Source organism: Periplaneta americana, chromosome 12, assembly GCF_040183065.1.
Source record: "Periplaneta americana isolate PAMFEO1 chromosome 12, P.americana_PAMFEO1_priV1, whole genome shotgun sequence".
NCBI classification, from domain to species: Eukaryota; Metazoa; Arthropoda; class Insecta; order Blattodea; family Blattidae; genus Periplaneta; species Periplaneta americana.
The window spans coordinates 162,339,304-162,358,634 of record NC_091128.1 but is presented as its reverse complement, the minus strand read 5'-3'; the positions used below and the strand labels follow the sequence as shown (position 1 = coordinate 162,358,634).

General features: G+C 37.2%; 2 protein-coding genes across 2 annotated transcripts in view; both read right to left on the bottom strand.

The window, feature by feature from the left end:
• jub (LIM domain-containing protein jub) overlaps nucleotides 1–6,672 on the bottom strand; it is a 77,614-nt gene extending 70,942 nt beyond the window's left edge. The window contains exons 1-2 of the mRNA XM_069842439.1: nucleotides 4,601–6,672; nucleotides 3,289–3,379 (exon numbers count right to left, since the gene is read on the bottom strand). Coding sequence (XP_069698540.1) covers nucleotides 3,289–3,379; nucleotides 4,601–6,439 — 1,930 coding nt within the window. The 5' untranslated portion in view covers nucleotides 6,440–6,672. The remainder of the gene's footprint in view (nucleotides 1–3,288; nucleotides 3,380–4,600) is intronic.
• A 2,262-nt stretch (nucleotides 6,673–8,934) lies between these two features.
• Nucleotides 8,935–19,331, bottom strand: part of LOC138711104 (piezo-type mechanosensitive ion channel component-like) — a 99,258-nt gene continuing 88,861 nt past the window's right edge. Inside the window, exons 41-44 of the mRNA XM_069842428.1 lie at nucleotides 18,689–18,949; nucleotides 13,098–13,317; nucleotides 12,673–12,793; nucleotides 8,935–9,208 (exon numbers count right to left, since the gene is read on the bottom strand). Of these exons, the coding sequence (XP_069698529.1) occupies nucleotides 9,068–9,208; nucleotides 12,673–12,793; nucleotides 13,098–13,317; nucleotides 18,689–18,949 (743 nt within the window). The 3' untranslated portion in view covers nucleotides 8,935–9,067. The remainder of the gene's footprint in view (nucleotides 9,209–12,672; nucleotides 12,794–13,097; nucleotides 13,318–18,688; nucleotides 18,950–19,331) is intronic.

Sequence of the window (19,331 nt, the reverse complement as noted above, 5' to 3'; positions counted from 1 at the left end):
AGGAGTCCCGATGTTAACTTTTTGTAATTACTTCCCAATTTTCTGCTGTGATTCGAAATCGCACTTTTCGTTGTTACAATAGCTTTATAAACACCAAAAACTACTTCTGTTACTAAGTAAATGACAAATGAGACAAAATCTTTTTTGCCAAGAGTAAGCAAGTTTGGCTCCACTGTCCATCAGTTAAAACTGCCATCTAAACCATAGTTAAGCATTTTTATGGTGCAATGACCTTGGTTAGGACTTAAACAGGAGATACCATGGTAATCTCTTAACTAGTCATATTCTAATGGTTAAAGGAGATAACCAGTGATTAGTAGACCTTGTAAAACAAAATGGCAGCCAGATTCATAGCTGATGATTTCGAAAATAATTAGTGTTATATTTGGATTATTTGGATAGAGATGACGGCGAACATGAAGTTGCATTAGTGGAAAGAGAGAATTCTCACAGGGAATTAGGTGACAGAAAATTTCAGGAGAGATTTCATTTATCAGATCTACTGCGTCATTTCTGCTGCAACAGATGGATCACTTGCAATAAATAACAAACAGAAACAGTACTATTAACTGGCTGCTTACAACATTACAGCTTTCAGTATTTTAAGAGTGATCTCTTTTCCTACTTCAAAGAGAGGTTATGGATGGATTTTAGGATATTGCACGGTTCCCTGGTATAATTGAACCCTGGATTGTACACATTCGTATTAATCTCCTAGTGGTCTATGCTTCATCCTGTTTCTTTTACAGATATTCCATCATTTTCTTCTATTACTGTACATATTTATATTCATTTAAGTCTATCAACACTTCACACTCACATTGGGATGTAAGCTTAATCATTTTCATTTTTTATTTTCCATTTTGTTGTTTAGTCAACTGTCCGAAGACAGGTCTGAACCTCACAAGTGATATCAAGAAGACATCACTTATGAGGCAACTAGACCAGGAGATAATGGGATAGGGTGGCCAGTTCCTTTCCCCTGCCAATGCATACATCACTAACTACATATTACACTAGTCAGGCTTCAGATGCATACACAATTGTTCTTCCTCTGACACACATCATCAAGTGAGGTGTACTGTCTAATAATAGATATACATATCAGCCAGAACCTCAGTCAGAGGATTTTTTCCATTTCATAATATTTTAACGTAACAGCACTTAAAAAAAACCGGAAACATATCAGCATTCAAAGGCAAACCAATGCAACACGAAAATATAGGACACGTACATTTAAATGTAGAATGGAATCAGCATAATCGTTTTTAGGCAAAGACTATCATCTTTACAGAGGTGTGGATGCTTTCCTTTTGTCACTTTGTAGAAAAAGTGTACCATCACAGACTTTATCCTGGTTAAATGAGATGTCAACTAACTAGTGATTATAAATAGTACACAGAAATTATTTTTTAACCACAGTTAGGCCTACTTACTTACTTACTTACAAATGGCTTTTAAGGAACCCGAAGGTTCATTGCCGCCCTCATATAAGCCCGCCAGCGGTCCCTATCCTGTGCAAGATTAATCCAGTCTCTATCATCATACCCCACCTCCCTCAAATCCATTTTAATATTATCCTCCCATCTACGTCTCGGCCTCCCTAAAGGTCTTATTGTAGGGATTCGTAACAAGCTGTTTTTTACGGTGATGAGTTGTTAGCCCTTCGCCCAACCCCCAAGCTGGAGGACCACCCCTTATCGGCTGTCCACGACTGCTTATTCAATATATTCGCAGCTACCCTCCATATCTGGAGGCCGTCTCCTCTATCCGCAACCTGAGGACGCACCATAGTTACTTTTTAAATGTGTATTTGTAACCTGTGGTTACTACATGTTTAACTGAGGTTGGTGCACATTGCCATAAAGATCTAAGAATAAATTATTCTCTTACATCACAATTTATACTTTTAATAGGTTTTCTTGAGAATAACATACTTTTTGTATATAAACTGTTTATACTTGGTGTCAAGAGAACAAGAAATTTCACCAAGTGCACAAAGAAAAACAGAATTAGAAGAGAAGCAAAGGAAAAAGAGAGGGATATTAAGCAACTGAGAAAATATGTGTAAAATAAATGTAAAGTTCGTTCTTTTTTTGACAGTATACAGAGCTATTCTTTAGGCTGCTGTCCACATGCCAGCTGTGTTTGTGTCGGCATGTCACGAGGTTTGAAGGAGAGCAGTTAATAGCACAATGTCTTTCATAAGCAGTTATTCGTTGTTACAGGTGGAGTTTCAAAAGGATGGTTGCTGAGCAAGTATATAGTAGCATTATTAACGGTTGGTAGTGTTATAACTTAATTAACATACATGTGGCATGTTGTGGTGCTACAAAACAAAAACACATCACAACAAATTATTTTTAAGTATGACTCATGTGAAAACAAGTTCCTGTACAGAAATGCAAATAATATTTTTAAGAGAATTCCCTGGAGAGCTTGCTCCACATACAGATAATATCTTTAAGCTTGTGAAGAAAATGAAGGCAAAGAGATCAGTGTGTGATAAAACTCCGAGCAGAAATCGCCGGCAACAGCCGACTATGTTAAGAAACTACACGTAAGAAATAATTTCGGGCCTGAGATATACAAGGTGAGTCAAAAGTCGCTTTCCCCCAATATCCGTTCTTAGGTTTCATACTTGTACACAAATACAGATGTCATAACTTGAACAAATGAATATCTGGTGTAATAAGTGGTGGGTTGGCATTCATGTTTGTGCGTCAACTGTTTTTCTATTGTCAGGTCATAAAAACAGCCCTCGTTTTGCCGAAATGAATTCTTATGGCAACAGGATGGAGCACCACCTCATTTTGGTGTAGGGGTGAGGAACTTCTTGAACCAGTAATTCCATGAATGGATTAGTCGTCGTAGCATAACAAAATGGCCACCCATATCATGCAACCTGATAAAATGTGATTTTTCGCTGTGGAGTATCCTGAAAAATTATGTTTTTTTGTTCAGAAACCGCAGGATCTGCATCAGTTGCGACAGATGCTCAGTCATTTGTGAAAATCGGTGAAGATCGTGAATTATGTTCTGCCATCTGTAAATCAGTGTTTAAACGTTGTGAATTGTGTATCGAGAAACAGGGCCTCCATTTTGAACAAACTCTGTAAATAAATGTGTAGTCAAATGTAAATTGAATGTAATTAAATGAAAGAAAATGTTTGAAGAAAGAGACTTTTGATCAACCTTGTGTATTACGTAAGTTTTCAAAATCGTTCTTATATCAAATTCTATTACCACGACAATTACTATCCCTTTACGAATGGATCACAGACTTACCAAAGTACTCCCCTTCCTCTTCTTGCTTCTCCATCTCTTCTTCTAACTGTCGAGTCAATTCCTCAATTTTTCGCTCAGCTTCTGTTGGGCCCTGTGTGTTAAAAAGCAATAAAAATTATAATCAGAGAGGAAAGAAGAAAATACTGGTATGACTAAATTGTTACATAATTGTACAGTAGTCTACCACTGTGCAGTAATGGTTAGCATGTTTACTGTGAAACAAGCAGGCCTGGTTGAGGCAAGTTACCTGACTGAGACTTTTTCTGGGGGTTTCCTCAACCCATTAAAGGCAAATGCTCGAAACTTTCGGTACCAAACCTTGGACTTACTTTGTTGGCATTATCACCTTCATTTCACTCAGATGCGAAATAACCTTTGCAGTTGATATTGTCATCATAAAATATCACCTTCAACGGTACCGGTACTTAAAAATATCTCATTATTCTTTCACTAATGACATTGTAAGGACCACACAAATTTGTGGGTAGGGTAAAAAACGTAAAAGATGCTGGAAAGTAGAAAATATTCACATGAAAGTTGAGATTTCTGCAGCAGATATTAGCTGTAATTATCAAGGAACATAACATGCGTCCTGGACCAAATAATAATAATAAAAAAAAATGTAGAATAAAAATGGCTGTCTCAGAAGCCAATGTGAATATAAAAACAGTACAAGTTTCACACTTTTTACTATACCTAGAATAATTATTTGCATGGTCCTTACAATGTTATTAGTAAAACAATTGAAAGACCACAGGCAAAGAATAGTCAAAGTCACATTAAAAAAAAAACGAGTTATGTACACCATCTGGTACTACGTATATCAATTGTACTACATTTAGAGCATTTCCAAGTCAACAAAACATTAACCTATTACGTCCATCATGCCTCAAAGTAGTACATGCTATGAAAGATCATTCTATGTGCATTATTACAGGGAAATATATCTCAAAACGAACCTAATGTGACTTAGAAAGTTCTTTGCCTGTGGTCTTCAATTGCTTAATTTTATTACCCATTTTCAAATCGATAATAGTACAACGTAACCAGAAAATTAAAGAAGATATCAATAAAGAACTTGATATTTTAAAATTAACAACGAAATTAACAGTATCAAATGGAAATAACAAGCTTTGTTGAAAGTAATAATCAATTACAAATGAAATATTGGAAGGCCAAGGAAACTATGGCTTGAAAAGTTTTTAACTGTCAAAACTTCACGTCTAAAAGACCTAACTAAATTCTCATGAATGATGGTAGTGGTAGTGGTGATGAACAGTGTGCATAGCTAGTATGAAGGTTCTCAACTCACCATGGGGCGTGGCGGAGTCACGTTATATGGCAGAAGTGTCTTTCCACTGACAGCTTTCACTTTGTTACTTGGCCCCACAGATGGATTTGGACTCAGACTGGGATTTGGGCTGCTTGCCATTTCTGCAGTCACATACACGGCATTGGCGACACCGGACGAAGTTCCTCGCTGGTAACTGGTAGCAAGCTGCACCTGCGTATTGCTGCCACCGGTCATCACAACGTAGTCTCCGCCGCCATTCGTTCCCACTGGAGTCGCATGGTAATAGCTTCCAACCGACGCATTGGCACTAGGCTTTGCGGGAGAGCCCAGCACCATACGAGAATTCACGGCGTTGTGCATTCTGGTTGTTGGGAATGGTTCTACAGCTGACGGTTGGCCTGGAGGAACGTTTGTCACATTGCCCTGGCCGGATCCGCCGTTACTTGGGTAGTGTGACCCCTGCACAGGGGCTGGAATATTTCCAACGATCTGCTGGCTGGTTACTGGAATGTTCTGGCTTGTACTGTTACCTGGATAAGGTGGCGGGGGAGGAAGACTGTTGCCGCGGGGAGAGACGGGCTGAGGGGATGCAGGACTGGAAGACCCTGATCGTGAGGGGGCAGATGTGGGGTAGTGCCTGTGTTCCGCGTAAACTGCAACTTGTGGGCCCGGTTTTGCAGGCTCATAATTTTGTGGAGGTTTTACACCGTAAGACTGAAGTTCTTGGATGTTTTCGTACACGGGAGGTGCCTCGTAAGGAGGAAAGTCTTTAGGCACCACAGATGTATATTTAGCACCTGTTGGAACTTGGGGCTGAGCCTTCCGGAAGCTTGATTCGTAGTGTGCACAGTCACTCGATGCTGCCAAGCTAGTACGAGGGCTGGAATGTTTCGAATCTTGAGAGCCTAGGCTCGAGTGAGGACTACCTACATGTTGTTGTGGCAACGAGTGGTAATAAGGAGGCTGGGGCGTGCGATTACTTCCGTAATAGTCTATGTTTTCGTACAACGGAGATGCGTAATTCTGTGCTCCACCCACGAGACTGGTGCGTGGACTATTGGAATGTTGGGAATCTTTACTGGAACCACTTAAACTATGAGTGGGGCTTGCAGCACCGTGCTTACTTGCATAAGCAGAATAGTACTTTCCGCTTACTTCTGTTGAATTTTGCGACAAACCGTTCTGATTACCTCTGCTTATGGGACACTGACCTTCTGCCGGTTGCTTGTTGGTTAGGGAAGCTATAGTTTCCACTTGTTTCGGCGTTGCAAACTTGGAGGCTGCAATAATGTTCCCTCTCTCGTACATCTTATAATCTGAAGATTGAGTCTTTCCTTGTACTGGCCCCGAGCCTTCCATTATAAAGCTTTCGATGGCACCAACAGCATGGTGTTGCTTACTGTTATCTGTATGTCGGTAAGGAATACCTTTGTCGTGTATATTTCGAACAGGAGATGCGATGTTACTAGCTGGCAACGACTTCGATCCACTAGTTGTAACTTCATAACCTAGAGATGTGCCACTTCCTCCAACCCCTGAAACTGCTATACTTGACAGTGATCTTCCTTGACTGTCAATTGACTTCGGCATTATTCGACCATAACCTGATTCGGAAACTAAAACACGGTGGCTACTTCTGTCATTAACTACTTGGGAATCGACATTAGAATCCTCATCAATACGCAAATAGCCCAGTTTCTGTAAGTATGGATCCATTTTGCTGTTATTGTAATTACTTGCTTCTGTTGTGTACTTGTAACTTCCGCTACTCTCCGGTATATGCGCTTCAAATAAACTCAGGTCTTTAACAATCCTTGAAGTATCCTTTGCGATGTCTTCATCGAATGAAGTCTCCATTGTTTGCCCATTGAATGCAGACTCATTAGTTGCTGTCAGTTCTAAACTATCACCTCAATATTAAAAATCCGAATACTTGTATAATCACGAATATAATACAGCGTTATAACACTTAATTTACAACTGACAATGCACTCAATCACATCAAACCACAAAAAACAAGGGTCTTACAATCACCACCTGCAATAACACCGCCCCTACCATGTTAACGGGCACCCAACTAAATAAAAAGAAAAGAATAAGAAACTGAAACTAGTGCCGCGGAATAACACATTTGACAACACCCTTTAAAGAAAATAGTGTCGTGTATTTTTTAAAATACATTATATTTTCAAAATATGTTCTCAAAACGGCATATTATTTCCTTGCAGCTAATGAATCCTACTTTTATTATCACTGCATAACACGCTTTTTGACATAAAACGATACATGACTATTTTGCGTCCTTGAACTTTTGCAACGGCGGTAAATTCAAATACTAACTCATCATTCTCAGCACAATATATGCACAAGCGTTCTATCAGCAAACAACATTTCCGAGAATCACAACATAGATTCTGACAAAAATATGTTTATCCAGATATGTCGCTCATGTCAACTAAGAAAAATCTGAATTTACACAAGTTAGGTCAGATTCAACAGTGTTCATAAATGAGATAAGCTTATTAAGCATATAAAGATATAATTTATTACAGTTGTATGAACACTTTTTATTGAACCATATTTTTTTGTTCAACAGTTCTATTTGAAGACGCATGTCGTGGTACTGATTGACCAAATTTTCTTCTTCACTAGGCACCATAATTGAATTTACACAAGTAGGTCAGATTCAACAGTGTTCATAAATGAAATATTAAGCATACAAAGATATAATTTATTACAGTTGTATGAACACTTTTTTTTTCATACAACTGTAATAAATTATATCTTTGTATGCTTAATATAAGAAAAATCTATTTTATAAAACTTGTCATTAGCAAGAATTCTTCGTAATGTCTGAACTAGACACTGATCTTACTGGCAAGAAGAGACAATTTTCTCAGACTAATATCACAGTCTAGTAAATACAGTCACGAAGCTTGACTTGTGCTGTGCTGTGCACTGCCACACCTGCTCTACATCTGCAAGTGTGGAGAATTAAAACATATACTACCGTATATATTCACTCACTGAATAAAAGGAGGATCTTACATGTTTGTTTGAATCTTTACTTCTTTTTTTTATTTTTTTTTTAATCTGCTGTAGGAGTCTATTGTATATTCTGGTACCAGAATTACCCTGCCTTTGCCAATTTCTGTTCTACAATATTGTACATGTGGGCCATGCTTCTGTTGTGTAAGAATGTAATTCTGTATTAAGTTTTAGATCCTCCTCGTTTGTGGAGATTAAGAGGAAGGCAGAAAATAGGAAAGATTGGGAATGCTGGGTTTGCAGAAAATGCTGGTTTGGGCAGAAAATTATGAATGAATGGATATACGATGATGCAGTGAATACTTCACAATTGCACAACACTACTGAACTCCTAATGCAATCTCGCTCACAACTGACTGCAGGTGGGAGGAGTGCACCACTTTGATGAAGGGGAATGCCAGCGACTGCATGGGGCTCGCGCTGCTGACTGAGTAAGCAATGTTTCGGGACTTTTGAACTACCCACACTGCATTATTACTACTACTACTACTAATAGTAGGATTATTACTATTAGTAGTTTCTATTGAATGATTCTTGTAAATGTGAAGCTATTCACAGTGTATTAAGTGAAGATAAAGGGCAATGCGGAAATATTTTAATGACAATTTCATGAGAGAGCAAAGGTCTAGGGGAGAAATTGGTCTGTAATCACTCTGTGTATTAGGAAAATTATTTTTTGCACTGTTTAAACCATGGGGCTAAGTGGGATGAAGTTACAGGAGAATGGAGAAAGTTACACAACACAGAACTGCACGCAATGTATTGTTCACCTGACATAATTAGGAACATTAAATCCAGACGTTTGAGATGGCCAGGGCATGTAGCACATATGGGTAAATCCAGAAATGCATATAGAGTGTTAGTTGGGAGACCGGAGGGAAAAAGACCTTTAGGGAGGCCGAGACATAGATGGGAGGATAATATTAAAATGGATTTGAGGGAGGTGGGGTATGATGATAGAGACTGGATTAATCTTGCACAGGATAGGGACCGCTGGCGGGCTTATGTGAGGGCGGCAATGAACCTTCGGGTTCCTTAAAAGCCATTTGTAAATAAGTAAGTACTGTTTAAACCAGTCACTCTCTATGCTCACTTCTTAGTATGTATGTGTTTACATTATCTGGCAAGAAAAGCTTTGTCTAATTCTTTGACAGAAAACTGCTGGTGATGATAAAGTATAGGTAATGGCAATGTGGGCAATGGAATTTAACAGTGTATAAGTGTAATGCGAATAATTACAATGGATTTTTGTGCTTATTAATGTATAAATGATGTATTTAAGGATACTCTTCAATATTTTAAAATAAACTTTATTCATAAATTATTTCACACAGATCTTATATTTGCAATCTCATGAGTAAACTGTAAATTCACTCTAATATTTTTGCGAGTTATAATGGAGTAAATTAATATCACAAACTGTTTTTGAATGTCACGTCATTGCAGATGAATGTGTGGTGGCCTTGTCCATTTGATAAGTAACTCTGGTGAGCGGAACAAAAATATTAGCTTGGCATATAGATCTTCTTCTAGAATAAAGTTCTGATTCTCTCGAACCAAGTAAATGTCCGAACACAGCTGTAACAGAGTAGAAAATTAAATTTATCTACATGAATTACAGTTATGTGACATAAATCTACTCAATTAAGCACAACACAATAAAAAATACATTGCATCATATGAGAGCAACAACAATAATTCGATTTACAAGCATATACAACTCATCAGTTGAGCTATATAAAAATACACAATACACAGCAAGAAAATTAATTCGATTTTATACAATACACAGCAAGAAGATTAGTTCGATTTACAAGCATAAACAATTCGTCAGTTGAGCTATACAAAAACATAGGTCTATATAGCACAGGGAAATTCACTTGTGGACAAGCAGGTATGAACTTTAGGTGCCTAAAAAAAGGGATACCGGTATATAACAATATGGACAGTATCAACTGGTTATTTTCTATCCTTACGTTACATCCAAGTTTCTGGGATTTATAAAGTATATGCAGAAAATAGGGCTGTCTAGAATTTGGACACATGAATAAAGATGGCGAATCTGTATATATACAAATTGACAGTATCGAGGTAATGCAAAACGATTAGGCCACGAAAATCATAGAAAGAAGGAATACAATAGGCTATTAAGGAAGAAGATAAAATTATCTGTTGTTGTTGTTGTCTAATGCCAGGCGTTTGACAATAAAGTCATTTGACCTCTTGCACTCCAATATAGATAAAATTATCTAGGTGTGACGATTTGAAATGACAAGGCAATGTTCAACCACATACTGGTACATATACAAAAATCCAACTTATTAAGTGTTGGTGCTATAAAACAAAAGCATCAAGTAAGATTTTCAATTTAATTTTAATGTCAATTTAAAAATACATTCAAATTTCTAGTCGCAAGGAAAGCTGATGGAACATAATCTACAGATGAAATTAAATAGCATAATCAGAGGTGGATCTACAGCTTATGTACGAGATATAAAAAAAAGATCCCTAAGAAGAAATTATACCAGTATTTAAAGTGACGAAGATAATTATTGTACATGATTGATATAGACTAGAAAAAAGTTATTTAATGCTGTGTAACAAGATAATCTCTCATGAAGTTTTTATCAATTTAAATAAAATAAAAAAAGCTTTCTACTGAAGCTACCATAAATAGAAATGGTTAATGATATTCTTATATTAAATAGATATCACAATGTATTTGAACCAAATTACAATTTATTGTACTCGTACATTTTAGAGATTCATAAGTAGGCCTAACTGAATTCTGAGTTTCTGTCGGCCAATCAGCGGCAGGTCCCCCCACACTGCTGCTGCCACTGCTTGCATCTGCGAACTCACAATGCTTCACAGGATTAAAACTTACGTACTATGTTATATTAATAACATTCGGTACTCACCCTCCTCACAGTAGCTGCTGGAAGTGTTGCCCATCTTGTGTGATACTTAATTCACATCACAGCATTCACAGAGCCTATTTCAGTTATTCACTTTAATGTAGTATTGTGTTTCTACACGGAACTGGGCAGCCAGGAAATTTACGTCTAAAGCTCCCCTTGTTCTACCACATGTTTTCCTTTCCAGTCTGTAAATTCTCAAAATGTGCACACGTTCACGCACTGAATATATGACAATTGCAAAACACAACACAATGTAATAAACTGCACTTATTCTTAGCTGCGTCATTGCGTGTGTTTATTGACACTTGTCAAGGACAGACTACAGACTGACGCAGCTAATTTCGAGGGACAGGGATTGACCAACCATGCAGCTTTCACGTGATGATCTCTATCTCTTTTCTTTTCTTTCATTCCCTCTTCCTTAGAACATGCACAAACAGAGCTGATGCCTGAAGTATAACATAAATACCAGTCAGGCGTGATGAAATAAGCTAAGCATTAGGGAATCACTAGCCATGCAGATAAGGAAAGAGGAACTCGTGAGAACAGTTGAATTGGCATCTTTAGTGGTTAGTCATAAAACAGGGATTTCCAATTTTGAAACAGTACATACAAAAAAATAAATTGTGTTTCAGAACAAGGGAGAACTTCAGACGTAAATACACATAGAAATGCTGGGTGTCCCAATTTTCATGAAAACAGTAATATATTGTGAACAAATTCAGCCAAACAGGTAGCGTGCTTAATGAGAAACGTTTTGGACGACCATCAACATCTGACGACACAGTCCAGAACATTCGTGAGGTTGTTGAAAGGAGCCTGCATACTTCCTTTCGTTGGCTGAGCCGTGAGTTGAACATGCGATGAATCAGTGTTTGGCGTACTCTTCATTTTGCTCTGAAGAAGAATGCATATCACATCCAGGTAATGCATCACCTGGAGGAGGAATATAATGCAGGCCGTATGGAAGTGTGTGCTGACATTTTGGAGGCCGTGGAAAATGAAAATGGTTACAGGTATTAACAGGTACAGGTTACCTTAATATGCTTCAGATTTTTCTAGAACCACAATTGGAGTCTGATAGAATTCTGAATACTGTTTTGTTCTAGCAGGATGGGGCTCCTCCCCTCTTCGCTCTCATTGTTTGCGATTACTTCAACAGCACATTCCCGAGATGGTGGATTGACAGAAGTTCACCACGCATCTTGGCTCCGAGGTCACCTGACCTTACCCCTTTAGACTTCTTCACGTGGGATTACATCAAGTCATTTTTGTACAAGGTTAAAATCACAAGCCCGCATCAGCTGCGTGAAAAGATTGTGAAGGCATTACACCTGATCAACTGCAAAGAATGTTAACAGCTATGGAGGCCTCTATGTGTTGACATGCAGGGTGGCCACGTTGAACTATACTGATATCTAATGCCTCATATGTGCCCTTGCTATGTATTTATACGTTTACCATATTAAACATGCTTTTCATGAAAATGAATCGTTATTTTTGGGACACTCTGTACACTAAATTTAGTGAATAGGATTAATGAAACAGGCTCTGTGAATGATGTGAATTATGTATGACACAAGACAGGCAACACTTCCAGCAGCTACTGTGAGGAGGGTGAGTACTGATATAACATAATACCGTCACGTAAGTTTTAATCTGGCAAAACGTTGTGAGTTCGTGAATACAATCAGAGGCAGTAGCGAGGGGATTTGCTGCCGGTCAGCCAAAAGAAACAAAGGGAATGTTTGCAGGACTCACTGTACTTTACTGATACTTACACTTTTATAATTTCTTAAATAATTTTTCTTCACTTGTGTGAAACTGGTTAAATCATTACTGTATCAGTTCGAGTACATACATTCTGTCATTACTGTAATAGCTTTCGTACATTTATTTTCATATAAATATGAAATACTGCAAACAAATCATGATAATAGAAAAGACTTTTCATACATTGTAATACAATTTTTTGCATCAGATCTTTTCAAAACTGACAATTTTATATAAATATATACCGGTACAGAATATGCTTAAATACAGGAGTCACAGGGTCATAAGCCCTGGCTTGTTTGGATTGCAGTAGAGCCGCCTCTGATGATACCATATCCATAAATTTACCTGAAGTATGCGATCCACATATGGCATGTCAAGATATATAATTTTGAATATTTTCATGCCAAAAGCATTTCGGAATAGGCGGAATAAAATATATACCGAACCCAGGTAGAGACTAATAATGCTGTGAAAAAATAAATGACACACATTAGTATCTATGAAACAACTTGTGAACTATAAGTCTAGGAAGTAAGTTTGAGCACATATGGACAATCATCCAATTCAGACATACGTCCCTCTGTATAGATTAGTCCCTGATAAGTATTTGCGTATATGGGGCCCTTAAGATTTTATTGTAAGAAAATAAGCATCATACTTACAGGCAATATCAGTTACAGTATAGTAGGTCTTCCAATTTGTGATTTATATTGAATATATCCAAAAATATTTAGTCTGATTTGATTATCTATAAAAGTCGATGTATTTACCCCTTTCCAGTTAAAAAGCTTAAAGCCTTAGGAAATGATGTGTCACTGAAAGTGACCATAACGAGATTATTGCATTGGTCCTCTTGGAAATTCAGTTTCTTGAGATACACTTCGTAGTTATAGTCATCACAAGATTCCTTCAGACTCCACCAACCATTAGAATAATTTCCTTCGTCATAACTGAGCGTTAAGTTCCTGTAAGATCTGTCATCCACACTGTCTGAAAGTAATCATAAATGACTTAATATCAGTTCCCGAAACTCATACAATACCAGTACCGGTATTAAATATTTCTATAATTTGTGAGATCATAAAGAGGAAAATTAGCTAGTTTTATGAAATCCTTAATGCTTAACACTAAACAAAAATCACAGAAATTTTCAACTAAAACAATAAAATTAATACAAAATTATATCATGTATGGATTTCGCACACGAGAAGTCACTAATTCAGGAATGAAGAACTGAGGAAGAGAGGGGTGGAAGCATGGGAAAAGAGTTTGTTCCCCCTCCACAATCTTCCTGCCTTGTATTACGTATCTGTGACCTCCACAACCATACTGAATACATATTTCCTCTCCCCTACCATATCCAATGACGTGTGGGGGTGAAAGGAAAGGATGAGTCACGTGTTCCGGCTTGTGATATGTGCAACAATTGTAGCACAGTTTTGCATCCCTGCACTAAATGCTTAAAGGGGAAAAGAGTGACGCACACACATTAGAATATGGTCATCACAACTCCTGTTTCACAAACATCTGCCTATTCTTGAGTAAAAAGCAAGTTTTCTTGAAAATATGTATTGTATCTTTGTGTATATTTATTTATTTTTCATTACATCCACTTGCCATGGTATATAACATGGAACAAATCAAATTACATACTCTACCTACAAACAATTCACAGTTAGCCCACATTTGAATAAATATAATAACAAAATTACCTCTGATTAAGGTACTGATACGTCTATTATCAGGCAATAGATCTACATCTCACTTGACAATATGTCAGAGGAAGAACAATTTTGTTTGTATACATCTGAAGTATCCTCTGATTGAGGTCCTGGCTGATATGTACCCCTATTACCAGGCAGTACATCTCACTTGACGATATGTGTCAGAGGAAGAACAATTTTGTTTGTATACATCTGAAGTATCCTCTGATTGAGGTTCTGGCTGATATGTACCTCTATTACCAGGCAGTACATCTCACTTGACGATATGTGTCAGAGGAAGAACAATTTTGTTTGTATACATCTGAAGTATCCTCTGATTGAAGTTCTGGCTGATATGTACCTCTATTACCAGGCAGTACATCTCACTTGACGATATGTGTCAGAGGAGGAACAATTTTGTTTGTATACATCTGAAGTATCCTCTGATTGAAGTTCTGGCTGATATGTACCTCTATTACCAGGCAGTACATCTCACTTGACGATATGTGTCAGAGGAAGAACAATTTTGTTTATATACATCTGAAGTATCCTCAGATTGAGGTTCTGGCTGATATGTACCTCTATTATCAGGCAGTACATCTCACTTGACGATATGTGTCAGAGGAAGAACAATTTTGTTTGTATACATCTGAAGTATCCTCTGATTGAGGTTCTGGCTGATATGTACCTCTATTACCAGGCAGTACATCTCACTTGACGATATGTGTCAGAGGAAGAACAATTTTGTTTGTATACATCTGAAGTATCCTCAGATTGAGGTTCTGGCTGATATGTACCTCTATTATCAGGCAGTACATCTCACTTGACGATATGTGTCAGAGGAAGAACAATTTTGTTTGTATACATCTGAAGTATCCTCTGATTGAAGTTCTGGCTGATATGTACCTCTATTACCAAGCAGTACATCTCACTTGACGATATGTGTCAGAGGAAGAACAATTTTGTTTCTATACATCTGAAGTATCCTCTGATTGAGGTTCTGGCTGATATGTACCTCTATTACCAGGCAGTACATCTCACTTGACGATATGTGTCAGAGGAAGAACAATTTTGTTTGTATACATCTGAAGTATCCTCAGATTGAGGTTCTGGCTGATATGTACCTCTATTATCAGGCAGTACATCTCACTTGACGATATGTGTCAGAGGAAGAACAATTTTGTTTGTATACATCTGAAGTATCCTCAGATTGAAGTTCTGGCTGATATGTACCTCTATTACCAGGCAGTACATCTCACTTGACGATATGTGTCAGAGGAAGTATAATTTTGTTTGTATACATCTGAAGTATCCTCAGATTGAGGTTCTGGCTGATATGTACCTCTATTATCAGGCAGTACATCTCACTTGACGATATGTGTCAGAGGAAGAATAATTTTGTTTGTATACATCTGAAGTATCCTCAGATTGAGGTTCTGGCTGATATGTACCTCTATTATCAGGCAGTACATCTCACTTGACGATATGTGTCAGAGGAAGAACAATTTTGTTTGTATACATCTGAAGTATCCTCAGATTGAGGTTCTGGCTGATATGTACATCTATTATCAGGCAGTACATCTCACTTGACGATATGTGTCAGAGGAAGAACAATTGTTTGTAGGCATCTGAAGTCTGACTAGCGTAATATGTAACTAGTCGGTGATGTATGCAATGGAGGGGGGAAAGGAACTGGCCCTCTACCCCATTATCTCCTGGCCTAGTTGCCTCATAAGTGGTGCCTTGTTGGCATCATTTGCGAGGCTCAGACCTGTCTTCAGACAGTTGACTAAACAATAACAAAATTATATAGGCCCTACATAATACACCGTATCCAGCTTAGAAGGATCGAGAAATAAGTGCTAATTTAAAGTATAAATAATGGTTTTATAACATAACTTTTTGTACAACTTAATATAAAAACTCTCCGAGTTTCGGAGAATGGTCAGTGCAACTCACTGTGTGCGCCTCGAGCTACCCTGAAGACTTCCAAAAGGTACTCAACCTTCTGCCAAGTGTTCCATATGATTAGCGCAGCTGCATTTATAATGTGTTGTCTCAGTTTTTCCAAAGTGTCAACTAACCAACATTCGTCATAAAGCCCAGAAAGAGGTCAATGGGTGTAAAGTTGTGTGATCTAGGTGACCAGTCAAGGGTTCTCCTTGTTGCTGGAAAACCGATCCTGGGGGAGTTGATCAACAACAAAAGTTCTGCAGATGTACAGATACACATTCCCTTTGATTGTAGCCTCGATGAAGGAGAATGTTCCAATGACGGAATGTTCTACTGAATGGCGCCAGGCTTGTTTCCACAATAAACGTTAGTGCGCATGCGTATGAACATGCAACTGTTTTCAAACTATTGATGCATAAACTTGGACAGTTTCTGCATCTTGTCAGATGTAGATCACAACGATATCTTTATCTGATTTTAAATGGTGAGCATTGATTTCTCAATCCCTCTAAGCAGGACACGATGTATATTATCAGTATATGCCTATGTGTGTGTGTGTGTGTGTGTGTGTGTGTGTGTGTGTGTGTGTGTGAGTGTACACATATAAAATATAATTCATAATAAAATTATATAACAGTTTACGAAGAAGTTTATGCTAGTTTACTTGAAACTATTCTTATACAGTACAAAAAATTGTTTCACGAAAGTTTCAAATTATATTGTTTACAACTGTTAGTTTTATAAATTTGCATTATGATTCTAATAGTTTTCTTTTATAACTAAAAATAAATTTGGATTAGGCGAATTAGTTAAAAAATAAGTCTATAAATCAAAACAGAGTGCAAATAAGCACAACACCAAACCTGAGTGAATTTTATTTATAATACTTCTTTAATTAATCCCAAAGCAAAACATTTGTTAATAACGGAGAAAAATTCGCACTGGCGCCAGGGATCGAACCCAGGACTCCCAATGCTAAGCACTGGGTGCTCTACCACTGAGCTACACTGATGCTTAATCCACAGCATCGGATCGAATCCTTCTCGTTTTGTTTTTTCCCTTTGTGGCCTTACGCCATCTTCGACATATATTATGTCATCATGCAAGGAGCCCACTCATATGAGTGACTTGTATGGCTGGGGACTGCACAGTTTGTTTGCACTGTTAGACGAATGATGTACGTGGAGATTATGAATTTTTTGGTCCTACAGAATTCTCTATTATGGTTATTACTTGTGAATGAAAAAAAATTCACTCAGACACCAGGGATCGAACCCAGGACCTCCTGAATGAAAGGTAGGAATGATAAGCATTACACCACAGTGCTCGGTATTATTATTATTATTATTATTATTATTATTATTATTATTATTATTATGAAATAATAATGGGCACGACGGTAAATCATTGTAATTTAATGGTTTACAAGTTTATTTGGTTGATGAAAACTACAGCTTTGTAGAAAATCCTAAAAATAATAAAAATTAATTAATTAAATAATAATAATTATCATTACGTATTATTCTTGTTATTATTATTATTATTATTATTATTATTATTATTATTATTATTATTTTTACTCATAGTCCTATTCACGCCATTGTTGTCAACAGAGTCTGCATTCCGGCTGTTAATATTATGAGACTTGAATGTAATATAGAGTTCCTGTGGATAGGTTACAAGCCTGTCGCACAGTAGTCCAGTGATAGGGCTGCTACTTTAATAGCCTTCTGGACAGGCGTTTATATGGCATTTCCTCCATATGGGTTGGAACAGTTATACCGCTGTGACTCGGTCCCCAGAGCCTCGTCTGTTGTTTATTATATATATTATATATATATGAACCATATTTTATACATTTGGAGGCAAAGACATCACGCTGGAATTCAAATTAATCGAAACACAGTTCTCGATACACTAATGTTTGCCGACGATCAGGTTATTATCGCTAAAACAGAGGATGCTTTACAAAGAGCCATTTATAATTTGCAAATAACCACCTCAGATTTCAATATGAAAATCTCAAAAGAGAAAACGAAAGTCATGGCATTTTCGGGAGAGAATTCAATTCCAAGTAAGATCATGATAAATAATACTTTAATTGAACGTGTTAATTCCTTTAACTATTTAGGTTATAACCTCTCTTACATCACTGATGAAGATATGTCGAACAAAATATCTAAATTTATAAAAATCACTGGCGTCATTAACACTGTCTTCAAATCATCCCATGTTCAGAAACATACAAGGCTAAAGGTATATAAAACACTAGCTCGACCGGTCCTCACCTACGGTAGCGAGGCATGGACAATCAGAAAAGCTGATGAGCCAAGGCTGACGACAGCTGAAATGAGGTTCATGAGACGAACAGCGGGATGCTCTTTGCTGGAACACCGTAAAAATGTGGACATATTGCAGGAACTAAAAATGGATCCTATAGTTAATTTTGTTCAACAATATCGACTTCAGTGGAAAAAACATGTCGAAAGGATGAATCGCACTAGATGGCCTAAACAGATTCTTACTTATGTACCAAGAGGAAAGAGGAAATTGGGAAGACCACGAAAGAACTGGCATGAGACCGTAACAGATCCTGTAGGGTCTAATACGTGACGGATATGATGATGATGATTATTATTATTATTATTATTAGATTGCAAATTATTTCATATGAGACTAAGATGCGAAAACTTATATAAACTTACAGATTCTCTCCATCAGATGTGGCACGGATATGGCATGTCCACGGTTTGTAATTCTGATGTATTTTGGAAATATATTATAAATTAATGCTGAATTCCGTTCTCTTCGTAACAAACTTAGGAGGCCTACTCTCTCTGGGTTAGGTTTGCCACCCACCAGAGGCTTCAATATGTGCTCATGTCTGCCAGTTGCTGTGCTCACTTTGTTTTCTATTGGGTCTATTCGTGATATGCTCCAGGAAAAAGTCACTGTTACCAGATTTTCTGCAAGAGAAATGTTGCAATTAACTCCTGAATTCATACATCATATTTGTATAGTCACTGACTAAATAAAATTCGTAAATAAAAATACAAAATTGTAATAATTAGATATTACCACTGCCACCGAGTGCTTACCACTTGCAGTGTAAATAAATACATACAAATGAATACATACATATGAGGAATTTAGCATTTTGTGGCATCTAAGAAGTTTACATTAGGCATTTTAGAGGAAATGTGTTTTAGGTGACTACAGATAACTGCATCATATTGTAACATGAAAATTAATTAAATACAGTAAACCTACTGTATAAGAAATATATAACACGAAAAGTTAATAAACTACAGGGTGATCCGTTTGGGTATAGATAAAATAAAAACACCA